Raw genomic sequence first — 18,341 nt, 5'->3', positions numbered from 1 at the left:
TTGTTAGTGTTTCAACCGGCAATATGTGCGACGAACCATTGAGTTATTAACACACAATTTGCATGATGAACAGGAATTATTGACAAGAACTTGGTGAAGCTATGTTGGAAAGCTATTATAATTTTGTTATTATCGTCATCATCATCATCACCATCATATTATTATTATTATTATTATTATTATTATTATTATTTTACAAAGCTGCAAAAGAGGTCACTCACACTGGGGTGGATTTGCATTTCTTGAATCGACACATGCGATGATTAACGATGAATTAAGCTGGGAACCGCTCAAGCCTAACACGAAGTACAATATAAGATGATTTGTACCCTTAACCCTTTTGTTCCAACTCGGGTAAGCTTGTTTTCTGGACGAAAAAATGGACGAAAATAATAACAAAATGCCTGTAAAGCAGTGAAAGCAATGACCCCAGCAAAGAGATGATAAAACTGCTAATTCATGTTGTTTGCCAATTCTGAAAGTAGCAGCTCAAATCGTCTCAATGTTGAGTGCTCTCTAGAGAGGAAGAAGGATATGATAATTAATATGGTAAGTGGTTTGAACCCAGGAGTATCAGTAGTTCGTATAGTGTGATCGTCCGGGTGAGGGTAGTTCTGAAAAGAACTGTTGTTGGTGACTGACGTTTCGACAACCCGAGCGGAAGTCATCTTCAGAGTCAAGTGAATAGTTTTTGTCAGTCGATGATGTTATAAGTCTGGTCCGTTGAACATGATTGGTCAGTTTAGCCATGATGGTATTGGCTGAAAGACTCGTGTAAAGTTTGTCAACAGTCATTGGTGCATTTCGATCCGTCTATTGTTAGTCAAATTGGTCGGTTTTTGGTCCGTCTATTATTAGTCAAATTAAGTCGGTCTGTTGGGCCGGAAGTCCGTTTGTCGGTTTCGTTTCCGTCATGGAAGAGTCGTTTGTAAGGCGCCGGTAGTTGTTGACATCTGTTAAGTGGCGTTTGTTCTAGGTTAGTGTACCAGCTTTCCAGAGCCAGTCGTTGAAAATAGTTTGAACATTCCTGCAGAGTAAATTGCATTGTCGGGCATACAAACTGTACCCGCCTAAATGGCACCGTGGCAGTCACTTTATACTTAAGTTTTAGTTTCTTGGTCCTGGTTGAATCCCCATTTACCTGGTTTTCTCAACAGGAAAATGGACATTTTTCCCTTTCAAGGCTGATACAGTTTGTGCGTAGCCCCAGGGGGGGGGGGGGGTCTTCGCTCCCTTGTTCCCTTCCAAAATTGCCCTATGTTCCCATGTTCCCACACATTTTCGTTATTTGTTCCCCTTTGTAATTTTTCGAATTTTGTTCCCCTGTTCCCAAAAACTGGCTAATGTTCCCTTGTTCCCTTCGATATTTTGCCAATGTTCCCTTGTTCCCCAAAACCCCTGGGAGACCCTCATCATGGACACTGGTAGCCAAATACCCTTGCAGAAAAACCCTTATGGATAACCGTGGCTTAAAAATGATAAAAACAAAGTGATATGGACAGCCACCCTGCTTGAACCGTTTGCATTTAAGTAAGCACATATCATGTTTTGAAAGCCTTGAAATATAGGGGTGATTTCACAACTGACATGTGTAAATGACGATTGCGGACACAGATGTGCTCACCCATGGCGAACTATAACACTTCCCCTGAGATGGCCGCCAAGATCAACGTTGAACAAAAGTGTTAATCAAAGACAATCATGGAGGTGGTAACACCACTGATGCGTTTAGTATGGGAAGTCCAATCGACATTACATTTTTCGGTTGAAAATCGTGGAAAACGCACCAAAATTGCTTCAATTTTGCAGAATTGTCTGGGGATGGCATGCCCTCAGACCACCCTAGTTGAATAGACCCTTCTGCCCCATATTTGCTGCTGGACGGTCACTCACAGAACCCTAGTTTAAACCTTGATTCACTGCATGCCAAGAATTTTTTTTTTTTTGCAACGGTAATGAATCAATAAATTTATATTTACCTAAACATTACAACAAAAAGCAATGCAACCCCATTTTAGGCATCAGCACTTGGATGTGTCTGATACTTGGTTATGCTTCCCCCGAGTATAATTTTGACAGGAAAGCAAAACGACTGTGTGAAAATAAAGTTAAAATATATATATATATATATATTCCTTTGCATTTCAAGCATAATCCAGGCATTCAGATTGTGGCGAGTGTCAAGATTAAGATTGCGGCATTAGAATATTTCCCCGCTCCAATTCCTCACCCCCCCCCCCCTCCCCCCTCCCCCACTAAAAACAGATTCCTGCAAGCTGAAAAAGTCGCACCCCATCACTTTTCTGATAGTCCGTCCCTAATACCTCTTAAGTTATTTTTAGATATGGCATCCAGTCATGCCGCGAACAATATAATATCAGCGTTGTGTGAAGGACGAAAATGCGTGTGAAGCTCTCTGGGATATTTGCCACCTCTAGACACCCCTGGGACTGCTGAAGCCGGGAGTGATCTAAAAAATAATTGGACAGGGTTCACCTTGCTGGGAATAAGACCCACGTGGAGGATTAAACCTCTTGCCCTTCATGCTCTCTTGGCACTATAAATAATGTACCTTAAATTTTAAACTAAATTTGTTGTAGCTCTGATTGACTATGAGAACAAACGGGAAAAAAGGGAACTACTTTTGGGTGTCATCTCGGCACCATTATCAAGTGAAGAATGCAGTCTTTACTTAATAATGGTGCCAAGATGACACCGAAAGGTCATTCCGTTTTTTCGCTTATTTTCATAGTCAACCGGTATTTCCAAATTTAGCCTTCATAGCTCTGATTATTTCTGAAAACAGCAACACCAACAACACGTACAGTAAATTAGTAGAGAGCCGCAGTAAAACACAGTATCCGTTGGTACCTTGGACAAAACAATCTCTCAGAGAAAAGTCTCATTGCCAAAGAATTATATGTAAGGAGGCGCTTCTCTCACTCTTCCTGCTTTCTCATATGAATCATATTTCGACATTCATATAAACAATCGCTAACAAGTACTAATATATAAAGTGCCTTGAATAAAGCGTTTTTTACTTGACTGGTGGGGTTGTGATGCCATTTCACGCACGAATGTTAACCAAATTCACACATTACGAATACTTTTAGCTACTTTATAAGCAATGGTGTTTTCATAAATTCACGAATCATGTATGTATTTCAGTTGCTTTTCATCTTGTATCACGAATACGAAAGAGAAACATGAAAAATACGTCTTCTTTACAATTTTTAATACAGACAAAAGAAACGCAATTTATTTGCTTCTACGTGATTTTTTTTAACTATTATTAAATATTTTTGTTGTCTCTATTTTGACGTATTGCCGAGCAACAAGATCGTTGTTTACGAGGTAAATGTCAAGTAATACAAAGAGGCTTTCCTATACTGTGTAAAGGGAATTTTAGTTCGATCTTCGTTGGCGTTAGGAACTTCAGTTTCAGCAGCTTATAACAGCTCTCGTTGCAACAGGGCTATGACTCTCTGGGAAAATAGACGCTCTAAACACTTCTAATCACCGCGTGCTGCCTCTTCATAGGACGGAGGCATATCAAACTGCAAAGTCTGGTAAGCAGAGGCAACAACTTCATACGGAGGAGGTGGAAGCAGAACTATTTGTGGTTGGCTCTCCAGTACACCTGGAGTGAGAGTTTGGAGTGCATCGATGCCATCGCCAGCTAGTCTTCGAATGGCCACAGGAACACCACTAGAGGCCTGTATAAAGACGTAACCAGCATTAGGAGACTTAAAATAACCGTATCTCAGAGAAAGTTCTCGATTCTAATTGGTTCTCCGTGCACCTTTTTGTCACATATATAATTGACACGCAATCAACTATATTTAGGCCTGTAATGATACCTGTTCAATCACTTGAAACATTTTCGTGATTAGACATCTGTAATTTGACACCTACAAAATTAGCATATTACGTTCACTCAAGTTGTTTTTACCCCCGCTTTTCGTAAAACCGATGGAATATACCACTGATATCGACTTATTCACTTAACGGTGGTTCATTAAAGCCTCAATGTTTTGTTGTTTGCATAAAAGACCAATGGACAGACCATAACCCTCTTTTGATTTATCATAGTTTCAATGGCACCGAGGTTCTCTGTTTAAAAATTTCTTTCTTTAATCTTGTTTACTTTGCATCACGTCTCTTATGGGATCTACCAGACAAAGCCTGGAAGTCATGTTAGAATTTTAACATATCTTCACCTGGAGTATTATCGCGCGACCTTTAATGGGTCAAGAATTTGCAAGATATCCTTTTACCCTGCCTAGCACGCGGGATTCGTTAGCGAGCGACTGACAAATTTTGACAGCTGCGAACCTGGAACATCATCCTTAGGAGAAAACGCCCCGGGAAACAGACGTTTCTAGCTTTCCGAATATTCCATTGCCGCGCACAAACTATTACATATAAAAATAGCTTTAGCTATAGTGGCGCCATTCTTTGGAACAGTCTTCCTTGTGACTTAAGGGAAGCAGAGTCCCTGAGGCAGTTTAAACGCCTACTCAAAAGAGATGTATAAGGCACGGCATTCGTGGAAAGTAGCTTTTGTTTCATTTAATTACTTTTTTATTACTAGTTATTGGTAGTTTTAGCTGACGAATTTTTAACCGTGTTTAAATAAAGATTATCTATCTATCCGCAGTCAATAATCTAATTGCAAGGCGACGGCAACCCTACCCACTCAAGGAAGCGACGATGAAGATACGATAGGCGAGATTTAAATTGCCCCAGAAGAAATATTTTCATTAATATGAGTTAGTTTCGATTCTTTCCTGCGTAGACACAAAAGCACTTTTATTATTCAAAAGCACGATTTATTATTTAGGTAAAGCCTTCATTTGTTTACTTCACTTCTTAACTCGTTCCTCGTTCCTCGTTCCTCGTTCCTCGTTCCTCGTTCCTCGTTCCTCGTTCCTCGTTCCTCGTTACTCGTTACTCGTTACTCGTTACTCGTTACTCGTTACTCGTTACTCGTTACTCCTCCCTCTTCCCTCTTCCCTCTTCCCTCTTCCCTCTTCCCTCTTCCCTCTTCCCTCTTTACTCTGGAGGGGAGAACATATGCAGCGCCAGTAACCTATCCACTTATTGACCCTTTCCAACAGGGCTAAATTGCCTGATCTAACGGCAACCGTTACTGCCCTTGGGCTACTGCTTCGCCCCTGAGAAAATGAAGAAATTTTAAAGGTTTTTAAAACCAATCCTTTAAGAATCACTATTACTTAGAAATTAACGTGTCTTGCGGAAGGTCCAGCATCACAAGCATATTTCAGTGAGGAAAGTACACTGAAAACAAAACTGGGACAGAGGAATATAATCCCTGAAGACTGCAATTTATTTTCCTGGTTGGTTTAAGTTGAAAAGACTAGGGCGAGAGAATTCGCCGCGAGTTAACTGTCCGCCTGCCTCATTTCTTATTATGCCAGTATATAAACAGATTCAAATAAACAGTCTCTTGGCCGGATTGATTAAATTTTACATTTGAAGATTTATATGTATGATTTATCACTCTGGGGTGCCTTACCTGCTGTGCTGGAGTGTAGCAACAGGTACAAGGTTTCATCACACAGACGCACGAAGCCGCCCAGAAACCAATGACAAACTCGATGATGCCGAGAATAGATCCGATTACTCTGATAAGGTGTACGGAAGAAATAACAATGTAACAGATGACAAATAAAAAACCAACCACAGAGGATGTGATAGAGAAGCCCATGAACACACCAGCCTAGGAATTAACCAAGAACACATTAAAACTTAAATGATGTTTATCTAAAACTATCTCTTTAATTCTCACACTTTCACGTTTTGCTTCATTCTGTTGTTACTATTTATCACAATTAGCATTTTCTACTTATTCTAAATTCAGCTTTCATCGCTTTGTACTTGTATTGCTGGTTTTCAGTGTCACGCCATTCAAAATAGATAAAAATCAAAATCAAAACCGTTCAATAGATTAAGTCCAGAATCTGGGAAATGAAAGAACGTAAATATACAAAGACTTTCGCCAAGATTCTGGTCACAGCAATTTTTCTTATGCAAGATATGCGGAGAAATTTTTTACCAAAATTTATAGAGATTTGTATGGAGACGCCATGCTGGTGCCCATCCGTATGGGCACCAACTTGGCGGTCGGAAACCAACAGAAACATCTGTCACTGAGTTTTGCTACAAAAGCGTGAATTTATCCCTCGAGAAACTCTAAAATATTAAAATAATACTTTTTCTAAGATATGAGCTGTTCAGATAGCCAGAATCCCAGAAATAAGTCACTTTTTTAACCATCATGACAGCTCTCTAGGCCGTCATGTAAATGCCGCGTCACGCAAAAGCTTAGAAATTCAAGCGCAGTGTATCACAAAACCAAGAACCCATTCGGAGCGAAAATTTGTTTGAATATTAGTTTTCAGCTGCTCTTATACCTCATTAAAGTAAAATCTTAGGAACATCAATAGTTTTGTAGTTTGAATTTTAGTGACGTCATGTGAAAACCAGCTATTAACTGAGGATGACAGAAGTTTCTGACGAAACACGTTTTGTAAACTCAAACGTTTTGTCCTTTCCCTTAAAATCTTATTTAAAATAATAACACAATCGATCTTAAGCGAACGACAACATTAGCAAGTTTGAGCGAACTTTGACCGGGTTCTTAAAAATTGCAAACATTTATAGGAATTGTTACTAATTGTTGTTAAAGAGCAGCAACAACTGTTAAAGGTCTTTTTTTTTTAGAACTAGGTTTCTTAAGGTTAGCGAGCAACTCAACTCAGCAACCACACTCGTGAAGCCCTGTTTATATTCTGAGCAAAAAAAAAAAAAAAAAAATAGGTAATTAAATTTCCAATGTCTGAGTTTCAAAATAGATAACCATAGTCTCCCCAAGAATGGTTTCCGCCAGGGCGCTTGTATGTAGGGCGGCCTTTTTCCGCCCTGGTTTCCGCCGAATGTTTATGGCGAAATAATGTATTCAAAGAGAGGTCGAATTTTCTTAGAATTTCCATCGATTTCTACGAATAATACTGATTTAAGCCAAAATACATTACTTTTATCAAAAAAAAGAAAAGAAACTAATAAAAAGAGCATAGTTGTCAATCCTAGGATAGTATCGATCGGTGAGATATTTTTAGACGGTTTTCGTCATCCAATCTGTTTTTTCTGCTCTAAATTTTCGGTGGCTTCTGGCCACCTTCAACAGAACTACAGTGATAAAGGTTCGTCCTGAGGTTCGTTATTGCTCTGGTTCTTACTTATGATCAATTTGAGAACAGACGCATGGATGACGTCATTAACAGTTTTTGTTTCTTTACTAGAAAGGACAAGTATATTCCATATTGTCGTATGTCTGGTCAGTAATTAGTATCAGATGACGTCAAAATAAGGTATAAACATTAGTGACACACCCGCTTAACAGCTCGTGAGCCACTTTTTTCTTCTTACCACATTTTGTCGCCATCTGATCATTTACTGAACAAAAGCACGGCAGCATGGAATCTACTTGTTAGTGAAAAAAATTCGTTAAAACTGGGTCCGGACGTTGTCGTTTGAATGGCTCAGAAGTTCAACTCAAGTCGCCTTTCTCAAGTGACAACAACTGCTAGTTGTCACGTGATCTAGATGGCTGAAGTCACGGGACAAAAGGTCTCGGTGCAGAAACACGGTGTCGATGGAGAGCTGGGGACTGGCACTGGATTCCCTCACCCCCCCCCCCTCCCCCCCCCTACCTTATCTTTCTTTCAAGGGTATTTTCCTGCCTTACAATGATACTTTCATTTACCTCCGCAGAGCCTGTCATTTTTAGGTGTTCTTTATCCGCAATCAAGGTTGGTAGGGAGCTCAAGGGCTCCCCACCCTCTTTTTAAGTACTGGATAAGGATAAAGCTCAGGTAAGCTAAGGTAATGTGAAGCATTTATTTATACAAAGATAACAATATAATAGCAATGCTAATGTAGTCGTGTCTAAAAACTCGGTTCGGTGTTCGGTGTCTTTACCTGTACTATGAAGAAAGGAGGCACAAACCTTTACACTCCCGTCATTCGATCCAAATCTCTTCTCTTTAAAGTAGTCTTATTTCCAATCTAGATACAAAACGTAACCAATAACAAAGCTAGCTAAGTACCACTTATTTTCGTCTAGCAATTTTCCACTTACAAAGGCATGGCGCAAGGTACTTGGCTCTTTGCGAGTGCCAGGGATTCCCAGACCACCTGTGATCAACATCTGCAATTAAACACTACCATGTTATGATAACGTGTAAGAAAGGAAGCTATTCGCATACAGGACACAACAAAACACCGAAGCACACACGCCTCGTACACGCTCACAGTCGGAAAGCGCGGTGATTCACTAGGGCACAGGCCCCGTGCTACATTATCATCAAGCCAAACGGCAGAAAGATCTTTTTTCGCTCGTTTCTTGCCTCCAACTTCTAAGCAACGTTCATTATGACAAACTAACTTTGGCTTATATTCGTTTAAACAGTAAATGTATATCTAGAACAGTCCAGCAAAGCATTCATATCAAAACATCTTGTTACAACCTCGCAATTTGTTTTCAGTCTTAATAAGTCTTCCGGAGAACTCCCTTCTCAAAATCACGTACGTAGAACAGAGTGGTGAAATCACGAATATGGTTCGGTTAATAATTTAAGATCTTCACAGGTCACGCAAAACCCTCAAGTCACGATCGCGAAACATAATTAAGTCACATATTTTGAGCACTACAGCCTGAATGCAAAGTTCGAAATGACTGCCCGGGTAGAATGCGTTATAGACAATCTCATCGCCGCTATATTGAGGATTTTGCCCGGCTTCCCAGCAAGCTATTTAGGTTCACAGGATATCGCTCAGGAGGCAGAGTAGTGTGCTGTTTATCCGACAGCTATGTCACGGCCGACTCATCTTGACCAATATTTAAACAGACCAAAAGACTCTTTTAATTCAAAATATTAGAATAAGCATCAGCGACCCTACGCTCCATAGCAGTTAACTACATCGAGTCTCCTCAACGCTGTATTTTTGGGGGGCGCGAACCATGGTTATAGATCCATATTCTAAATAACGAAAGCCACATTGGAAGTAAAATCTCTCTTTAACATGACGTCTATAAATATATTTATGCGCCCTAAGTACAAAACAAAAATCCACATTCGAAGAACCGCCAATTCTACTCACCCATATACCGGTCGAAATCCCCAGATATAAAATACCAGTATAACTTCCCAAGACACGGTCTGCTATACCGAAACAGACGAGTAGAAACCCGACAATAACATGGCAGACGGCAAGGGCTCTTGCCTTGGTGATAGTCTTCGTTAAATTATCCGCCATGTTGTTAGTGTTTCAACAGTAGATATGTGCGATGAACCATTGAGTTACTACGATACAATTTGCATGATGAACAAGAACTTGGCGATTTGGCGAAACTATGTTGGAAAGCTATTCTTGGTTTTCACCCACGTGACCTCCGCCTTGACGACGGTTGCTATCCGCCATGTTGGTGCCCAAACAAACGCGCTCAATAGAGAGATCACAGTGAGAAAGTGAAGCTTGAAATGGTTCTTTGCGTTGTTTTTGGATGTGGTAGTAGAAGTGACCGAGATAAACGGATTGGATTTTATCGAATACCTTCAGTGGTAGCCAACAAAGGAGAATTTGAAGAAGAACTGACTACAGAGCGGAGAGAAAAATGGATAAAAGCGATCAGTCGCGGAGACACAGAATCGAAAGACGTGCTTAACAGCGAACGGGTATGTGACAAGCATTTTGTGTCTGGGAAACCAGCTCCATACTGGCATAAGCATGACGTGGATTGGGTGCCCACATTGCAACTTGGCAAGAATGATTATCGCCCTAAATTAGACCATGATGCGAACGCAGAGAGAGCTGAAAGGGCAAAGAAGCGACACCAACTTGCGATCGAACAACAAGAACGTGAAGCGGCAGAGAAACGTCGAAAGCTTGTGGAAAGCAGCCTTCCCGTTGCTCAGATCGACTTTAGTCAGCCAAGTACTTCGATAGAAGAAGAGGGAAATCGAAACGAAGAGAATGAGGAGGCCTTTTCTTCTGATTTGGCGACCATAGCAGTTAGCGAAGGTGAAGAAATCGAACCGGAAACTGTTAAGGACGCCGAGTGCCAAACCATCGAGTTTGACTACATGTTTCAGTCAAGCAGATATCAAGCCCCAAATAAGGATTTCTTTGACACTGACGATAAAGTTCGCTTTTACACTGGGCTACCATCTATGGAAGTACTAATGGTTGTTTTCGAGCACGTCTCCTCACATGTTACACGACAAACACAGTCGCTCAACAGATTTCAAGAGTTCATCATTGTACTTATGAAACTAAGACTAAATGCACCGTTGCAGGATCTTGCATACCGGTTTGTTGTTTCAGTGTCAACAATTTCCAGAATATTTTCCCATTGGATTGTTGCGATGGACACAAGGTTATTTCGCTTTGTGTACTGGCCAGACAGGGACCAACTGTGGAGAACAATGCCGCAGTGCTTCCAGTATGCATTCGGAAAGAAAACAACTGTTGTGATCGACTGCTTTGAAGTATTTATCGAGAGGCCTTCAAACTTGCTAGCCAGGGCACAGACCTTTTCAAGTTACAAACATCACAATACAATCAAAATTCTGGTAGGGATAACACCACAAGGAACTATTTCATATGTGTCTGAAGCCTGGGGAGGTCGTGTCTCAGATAAATTCATAACTGAGAACTGTGGATTCCTGGACAAACTGATTCCAGGAGACATGGTGATGGCAGACCGGGGATTCACCATCACTGAGAGTGTTGGACTGAAAAATGCTAAACTGGTTATACCAGCTTTCACGAAGGGTAAATCTCAGCTTGACCCAGTGGACGTGGAGGAGACAAGAGGCATTGCAAATGTTAGAATTCATGTTGAACGTTGTGTCATTGGACTGCTTCGACGGAAGTTTACAATACTGGAAGGTACCTTGCCAATTGACTTCCTGATATGTAATCATGAAAACTCTGACAGGCATACTGCATTGGTGGATTATATGATAAGAGTTTGTGCAGCTCTAGTTAATTTTTGTCCTCCAATTGTGCCATTTGATTAGATCAACTTCACATTTAGATACCTTAAGTCTTTAATTAAACTACCTGGGTGTTTTTAATTTATTTCAGGGATACAATAGGGTATGATATTAGGACTTAGGTCCTGATATGAGTTAAAGCTGCAAAGTTTTGCTTCCAAATTTGCTTGATCAACAAGCTTTCTAGATACCTAATTACATGAAATTTTCGCAACACCTTATTTTTTTAAAATCCCAAATTTTAAGTGACGCAAAAAATAAGTGTCGTGAACATGACTATCAAGAAAGAATAAGTTTATTACCACTGAGTGTATTAAAAGCAGTTTGCAAGTACAAAAGAAAGTAAATATTGGAGTTAACTTTGAAGATGTGAAACCAATAAATTCACGCAACTGGGCTGTTGGAAATGTGTAACTTTTTAAAGTCCTTTTATAATTCAAGGACTTTTTGCATAACATTGCCCAGAGAATAAATCTTCTCACTCAAAAATGTGAAATTAATGTGACTCAAAATGCAGAATTTTCGCAAATTTGCAAAATTTAAATGTCGTGAAAAATTATTTGCGAACCTCAAAATCACAAAATAAAGGTGTTGCAAAAGTTTCATGTAACAAGGCATGTATTTTTTTTGTGTAAGGGGAGGGGTGGCTTAATAAATTTCTTCCTCTCAAGAGGGGTTGCTTAATAGAGGATTTACAGTAGATACAGTATGTGGTATGATTTTGTAAAGGAAACATGAAAGCTTGTTTATATCATCCCTCTGGCCACTGGATATTCTCAGTTTACAACAGGGTTCACTTCCCCTGTAAAATTAGGTAATGACCTCTGCCCTTTGAAAAGTCCTTTCCCCTTTTAGGATTAGGTATAACATTTTCTTTGAATTTGGCTTTTTTAAACAAACAAAAAACAACAAAACAAGGGAAACTTATGATAAAAGCTTTGATTGATATCCTAAGGTACTTTTTGTTGGGTGAGGCACTCTGTTACATGTACTTGCTTGGATACTGCGATGCATAAATAGTAACAAAAAGCTAAGGTAGTTTGTTACAAACAGATTTTGATCTACACCGTCAAGTGCAAGAAAAAATTCGGAATATTTCACAAACAAGGTAAACAAGTGGCATAACTTTATTGAATTAAATAACATAACTTCAATTTCTAATTTTCCTAGTTCTTTCGAAAACTGTGAAAAAAATATTTGTAAAAATAAATGTTCTATATATTTTACACACAATAATTATTTCTGTAGGAAAAAGATACAAAATGATATTATTTGAACATGTTGTTTAACACAATAGGTTATTACATCTGCAATGGTATGGCTGTGTGTTCTTCCACAAAAGAAACACAGGTGTCCGATACTTACTGTCATGCAGTGCATGTATTTTCACAGCTGCAGCTACATAAGGGCCTGTATGCTACATCCTAGGGAGGTGGGAATGTGTGTTTCCAGAAAATATCTATACCCATCCCATGGAAGGTCATTGGAAATTTCGAGGAAGGTGGGGAGGGGTGGGGGGGAGAGGGGGTTCAAACGAAAACCCTTCCATGCAGGAGTTATGGATATTTTCTGGAACCACACAAATAGCTGCCTGATATCCTATGTGAAGGCTTTGTCTGAATTCCTTTAAATCAAAGCCACAGATTCAAAATTGAAATATCTGAAAATTATATTATACAAAATTACAGATGATTTTCCATGTTCCTTTTAATGTTGTAAAATAAACATGTTTTTAAAATGAAGGAAACAAGCTGATTCTGCCATTTCTTAGACATGTGGCCAAATGTGGTCTCATACCTTGTGCATCGAAATTTATAAATGTGGAGTCTACTCCAAAGACCAAGCAGGTAGCAAACGCAACTGCAAAAACCCCACAGTCACTGCCATTTGTTTGTTGCTGCACTGGCTTCGGGCAAGAGCAATCAAACGTCCCCCTAATAAATCGTTTGTTTGTTCCTCTACTTCAATTACGACTGAGTCATGATAGAGGCTTCCTTCCCCAGTATTTTGATGTGATGTCTCGATTTTCTGTTCCAGCGCGCTTTTGAGTTTTTTTGCCGATGACATATGTTGGTAAAATCCATGTGCATTTCGTTTGAGTACAGGCGAGCTTTCCTTGAATCCGTGTCACAGCTTCGATGTAAAACATCACGCTCGCTACATGGGAACAGGATTCAGCCAGTCCTGCCTTGCAGCCTAAGCAATGCGCAGAGATAATGGTGCCGTCCTTTTCTACAATGATCCAAATGTTCACGAAAGGATCGTTCATTCGCTGCGAATGTCTCACCTTGGCCACAACAACAATCTTGCCCGCGATTTCTTTCCCTTGAACTGACGCGACGAAACCAGAGACCATCTGGTTGTACGCCTCCAAACTTTTGAAGGCCTTAAACTGCTTGTTTGTGTAATAGCTTGTCTCCAAAACTAAATAGGAAAGCAAGTCCGAGACTTCTATAGGAGGCAAACATTCGGAGCTGAACTGCTCGCTCGGTATGGCAGCTGGATCTACGCCAACCACAGAAATTTTCTTCAAATAGCGCTCTCGGACGTGGCTTTCGAGGTTTTTTACGTAGGATGAAAGCACTGGTATCTCCTCTTGTGATTTTGGGTCCCTTTCTTGGGAAATATCCATTGGAAAGATGAATTATTTAAAGACTTTGAACGCGAGCGCTTAGAAATGGCATAGATTTCCATATAATTTCACACCTCGCATGGGCACCAACATGGCGGAAACCTAATTTGCATAAGCTTATGACGTCAGCTGAAAACCAAGAATTATATTTATCATCACGAGCGAGCTGAGTCAGAGATAAGTTCGTACACTCTTGTTGCTATGAAGTGACGTCACAAGTCGGCTTAGTAGCTGTCATTGCGGTTAATTTTGCGGTTTCACCACCGCTGAGTATGTGCCGTGTCTAATTGTGCACTGACCTGCTGTGAAGCTGGCCGGATGACTGATGGCGAATGGCGGATGGCAGATGGCGGATGAAGAATTGCGGATATAAAACTGCGAATGATCAAATGTGGATGACGAAATGCGGATGACAAAAATGCGTATGACAAAAATGCGGATGGGTGGTGGTGGTGGTGTTGGTGGTGTGACATAATTAGACCACATGCAAAAAGAACGCCCTGCAGAGGTCTAAAACCGTTTGTTGCTCGTTTTCGGCTATTTTCATCGTATTAAATCTGTAACAGCGCAAAAGCTGTAAAAATAACTGCTTTTATTAAATTCTCAACCTCGGATAATGCAATTATAGCTTTCTGATTGGTTAACTAGATCTCGGTTACCAGCCATTATACCTGCGTTTGACCTTATATGGAAATGAATGCGGCAAATGTCGTTCAGCCTAAAATTTTTCCCGGGAAGCCAAGTTTCGTCGACAGAAAAAAAAAATGGATGAAAAAAGCAGATTTGGTGAGCTATCCACGGAAGAAATACAAGAAATCATGGACAAGGCTGTCCCAGAAACAACAAAAAAAGCCACAAAGTTCGGGATGAGATTATTTAACGGTACGTACCCGTTAATTTTCAATTAAAAGTTGCAAAATTTCAAATACGACCGTCGAGATTTTACGCATTCATGAAGGTTACGTGACAACAACAACAATATTTACCTTAATGTTACAGAATGGCTTGCTAGTCCTGGTGGCACCACATTTTCAAAACCAATACAAGAAATGTCAAAAGAAGAGCTGAACGTTTGTTTGAAGTGCTTTTACACGTCAGCGAGGAAGAAAGATGGCACATATTATAAGAGTTCATCCACGAAATCCATAAGAGCCGCCATTGATCGTTTTCTTCGCTCGCCGCCACACAACAAACCGTTTTCCATAATCTCTGACCCCGCTTTCACTGAGGCAAATAAAGTTTTGGACGCTTTCGTGAAAGACCTAAGGAAAACGGGTAAAATAGCTGGCGTCGTTCACAAAAAAGCAATCTCGAAAGAGCAGGTGAAGAAACTGTTTGAGAGCGGCGAACTCGGCCCAGCCGACAGTTTGAATCCTGCCCAGTTACAGAGGACGGCTTGGTTCTACCTCGGCCTCTTTTCTGGAAGACGGGGACGTGAAAACCAGCGACAGTTGACACCCGCAATGCTTTCTCTACGAAAAACTCCACAAGGGGTTGAATACTACGAACTGAACAGAAGTCAGCCTGGTTCCTTGCCGGCTACAAAAAATCACCAGGGAGGCCTCGCAGATGCTGAGGATGAATCGGATGCGAAGATATTTTCCGTCCCGGCATCTGAAAGATGTCCAGTGAAAACGCTCAAGAACTACTTGGGTCATCTCAATCCAACGTCAGATGCTCTGTTTCAGAGACCAGGAGATGGTCAAAGCAAGAAGTTCAATCCCGCAGCCGACAAAATCTGGTTTTGCAGCGCACCTCTTGGTACAACTACGCTCGACAACATGATGAAAGAGATGTCAAAGCGAGCAGGTATAGAACCACATCTCACAAACCACTGCCTGAGAGCTACATCTGTCACAGTGCTTTCCGACCATAATTGCGAGACGAGGCACATCAAGTCCATAACGGGACACAAGTCTGACCAGGCAGTTGAGTCCTACAGCGAGCGGCCTTCGATGGAACAACAACAGAAGATGTCACTCGCTCTCAGTGATTTCATTGGAAATGCGTCTTCTGGTAGTGTCACTTCAGTGCAGGGGAAGGAAAACGAAATCCAGCAGCAGAGCAGACCAATCCCAGACGAATTTCCCCATCGAGAGTCCGGGAGAGCAGTTCTTGTCGAAAATAATTTTTCCACCAGTTCAACCTCCGTTTCACGGCATGGCGATCAGAGAAGCTTTCCCCAGTATTTTTACAACTGTAGTGTAAATGTCCACAATTATTACTCTTCTCGATGAGTTTGAACTTTGAACACTTGAGGACACTGCAGTAAGGTTTTTACCAGTACAAAACAGACCGTGAAGTTTGGATTACTGTAAATTCAGTTCAACGGTAATTTGCTTCGCTTTTGATTTTTCATTCAACTGTTCGCACGGCGGTGCACTTATCATGTGATCATGAGATCATGTAGTTTTGGCGCCCGGAAGTCACCTCACTTTCCGGTCGTTTCTTAAACTTAAATAAAAATTTAGCAAAACCGAAGGTTGAGAATTTAATAAAACAATTATTCCATTCGCGCTTGTTGGATATGAGATTGGTTATAGCCAACTCGACCCTACGGGCCTCGTTGGCTATTTACCATCTCATATCCAACGCGCGCTCATGGAATAATTGTTAAGTACCCTTTCGATATCTGCCGATGAACCAGCTTTTTCATTTACATAAGCCCACAGAGGAAAGGTTAACAGTGATTGCCAGAGATAAAGGTAAGGTCGAGGTTAGATCGCCCCCCCCCCACCCCAAAAAAAAGTTCAAGGAATCGTCTCTATCTAAACTCGATTGTCCGAGGTCTTCCACTAGCGCTAGAGCCACCGCGGCCTTTGAAGACGTGCTGCGCATGTACAGTCTTGCGCATATGCGAACGCTCCATGTGTCTTGCAAACTTCTCAAACAGGGTACAGTGGGAGTGGGTCGCGATGGGTTACTGACCATGTAGTGGTGTTTTAGCGTAGCTCAGGCGGCCTGAAGGGCCGCAAAGCCCCATTCTCATTTAGGAAAGAAAAGGAAACCCATGAATGGATTTTCTCATGATTATCATGGTTAGCGGTGTTGCTCGTGGGCGCGAACGCACGACGGAGACGGCGGCGACGACGGAGTCGCGCAACATGGCGGCCATACTCCAAATGATAGGTTGACAGAGACATGCAGCCTTGGTTTACCATGTACCTCTTTGATATTGGACGTTCATGTTATGATCAATTGACGCCTGTCAAGACAAGGAATCCGCTGACCAGTATCACGTGACCATGTCGCGGGCTCAAGTTTACAGCTCATCGAGGTCATGTGTTTTTTGAAGTTGAAGGCTGACCAAGTGCTGGTTTTCGATTGGATCACGGGCTCGTGTCAGGTTAACTTGTTGAAAACAGGGCAGGATTGTTCGGAAGCCCAGGATTTAAAGTTGACCGAATTATAACTTTTTCTTTTATACAAATGTTTTTTGCTGCTTTGTTTTGTGTATAGATATGTTATTGGCCGGCTGAGAGGTCCGTGCAGGGAAAAACTGTGACCGAGGTCACAGTTTTTCACTATAAGGACCGATCCTAAGCCGGACAATAACATGTTTATCTTTTTTTCTTGCGGTAAATTGGCTTACAAGTGGGTTTGTTTACGCAGCTTTGTCATTGAACGAGTGAGTAACTCAGATACTAGACAAAGAAAGATGTATTAAAGAACAGATTTATACCGAACTACTTTACGTTAGTTGCATTTAGTTCACCATTTAAGTTCTCTAAAAGTGTTTTTCGGGTGTGAAATTTCGTGCTAAGTTTGAAGTTCTACTACAAAAACAATTTCTGTCAGTCTTTGCGAATCACTCGGAATCAGACTTTTCTACCGTAAATTGAGTGGCAGATAGCGAGGAAATTCGTGAAGTGTATTCCACGGGAATTCTCTCAAATATAGCAACGATCAGAGAGGTAAACTCGACTGAAATTGAGTCATTTTTTAATTAGAATTGTATAGAGAGAGACACGCAGGATTACGCGCCATTACAGCGCCGAGCCAAACAAACTCTCACAACTTCAAAAAACTCAATTGAATTTACTTACAGTGACTTTCCTTGCCATTTAAAGGTGAATAGAGATAAACTTGCGTTGATTAATAGTCGATGGAAGTGTAAAAAGGGCGAAAAATTGACGATTACCGCTAATTCGTTCACGAAAATAGATCAACTCGACGGATTCCGCCCGCTGTGGCGGTCCGGATGAGAAAATTCCGCCTGCTCCCGGAACCAATCAGATTGCAGGATCTGTTGAATTGCGCCCGCTCACGAGCTGAGAAAAAGATAAATGGTGATTATTAAAACTCAAAACAGAAGGCCAAACAATATACGGAAAGCCTCACCGCAAAGTTACAACGCTGAAATGAAAATTCTACCTTTTCCTGGGTTAGCTTAATCGGCCACTGAACAACCCGGCCCAGGAGCTACGCTTTCAGGCTGACCTAAATCTACATATTATTTAGTTTGCAACGCCTATTTTCTGCAGTCGAAATATTTGCTAGGAGTAACCAGCGAAAGTTCTTCGAAGAACAGTATCTGATGATAGAAGGAAAGTCTAGTCTATTATTATTCGACCAATACTTTTCGGTTTTTTCTGTGGGGGGGGGGGGCGTACTATGTTTTGATC

General features: G+C 41.0%; 3 protein-coding genes and 1 pseudogene across 3 annotated transcripts; 2 read left to right on the top strand and 2 right to left on the bottom strand.

The window, feature by feature from the left end:
• Positions 1–3,104: 3,104 nt before the first annotated feature.
• Positions 3,105–9,468, bottom strand: LOC110058785 (uncharacterized). The gene is made up of 4 exons (XM_089272092.1): positions 9,187–9,468; positions 8,165–8,233; positions 5,540–5,743; positions 3,105–3,716 (listed from the first exon to the last, which is right to left on the bottom strand). Exons 1-4 carry the CDS (start codon positions 9,340–9,342, stop codon positions 3,513–3,515), a joined length of 633 nt encoding a protein of 210 aa, XP_089128218.1. The 5' UTR covers positions 9,343–9,468; the 3' UTR covers positions 3,105–3,512.
• Positions 9,469–9,473: 5 nt separating this feature from the next.
• Positions 9,474–12,834, top strand: LOC149104256 (uncharacterized). Its single transcript, XM_089271991.1, has one exon. It carries the CDS (start codon positions 9,567–9,569, stop codon positions 11,106–11,108), a length of 1,542 nt encoding a protein of 513 aa, XP_089128117.1. The 5' UTR covers positions 9,474–9,566; the 3' UTR covers positions 11,109–12,834.
• Positions 12,189–14,742, bottom strand: LOC149104255 (uncharacterized; annotated as a pseudogene).
• Positions 14,691–16,197, top strand: LOC149104254 (uncharacterized). The gene has a single exon (XM_089272090.1). It carries the CDS (start codon positions 14,766–14,768, stop codon positions 15,951–15,953), a length of 1,188 nt encoding a protein of 395 aa, XP_089128216.1. The 5' UTR covers positions 14,691–14,765; the 3' UTR covers positions 15,954–16,197.
• Positions 16,198–18,341: the final 2,144 nt, after the last annotated feature.

This window comes from Orbicella faveolata, unplaced genomic scaffold, assembly GCF_042242905.1.
Source record: "Orbicella faveolata isolate gen_17 unplaced genomic scaffold, um_ofav_v1 contig_34, whole genome shotgun sequence".
NCBI classification, from domain to species: Eukaryota; Metazoa; Cnidaria; class Anthozoa; order Scleractinia; family Merulinidae; genus Orbicella; species Orbicella faveolata.
This window is presented reverse-complemented; position numbering and strand designations above follow the sequence as displayed.

Excerpts from the sequence above, each read along its gene's own strand:
- LOC149104254 (XM_089272090.1), top strand. The coding sequence starts at position 14,766 with ATGTCAAAAGAAGAGCTGAACGTTTGTTTGAAGTGCTTTTACACGTCA.
- LOC110058785 (XM_089272092.1), bottom strand. The coding sequence starts at position 9,342 with ATGGCGGATAATTTAACGAAGACTATCACCAAGGCAAGAGCCCTTGCC. Across the intron at positions 8,234-9,186 it reads GGATTTCGACCGGTATATGG|ATGTTGATCACAGGTGGTCT; the intron begins GTGAGTAGAATT and ends GTTTAATTGCAG. Across the intron at positions 5,744-8,164 it reads GTACCTTGCGCCATGCCTTT|GCTGGTGTGTTCATGGGCTT; the intron begins GTAAGTGGAAAA and ends GTTAATTCCTAG.
- LOC149104256 (XM_089271991.1), top strand. The coding sequence starts at position 9,567 with ATGGTTCTTTGCGTTGTTTTTGGATGTGGTAGTAGAAGTGACCGAGAT.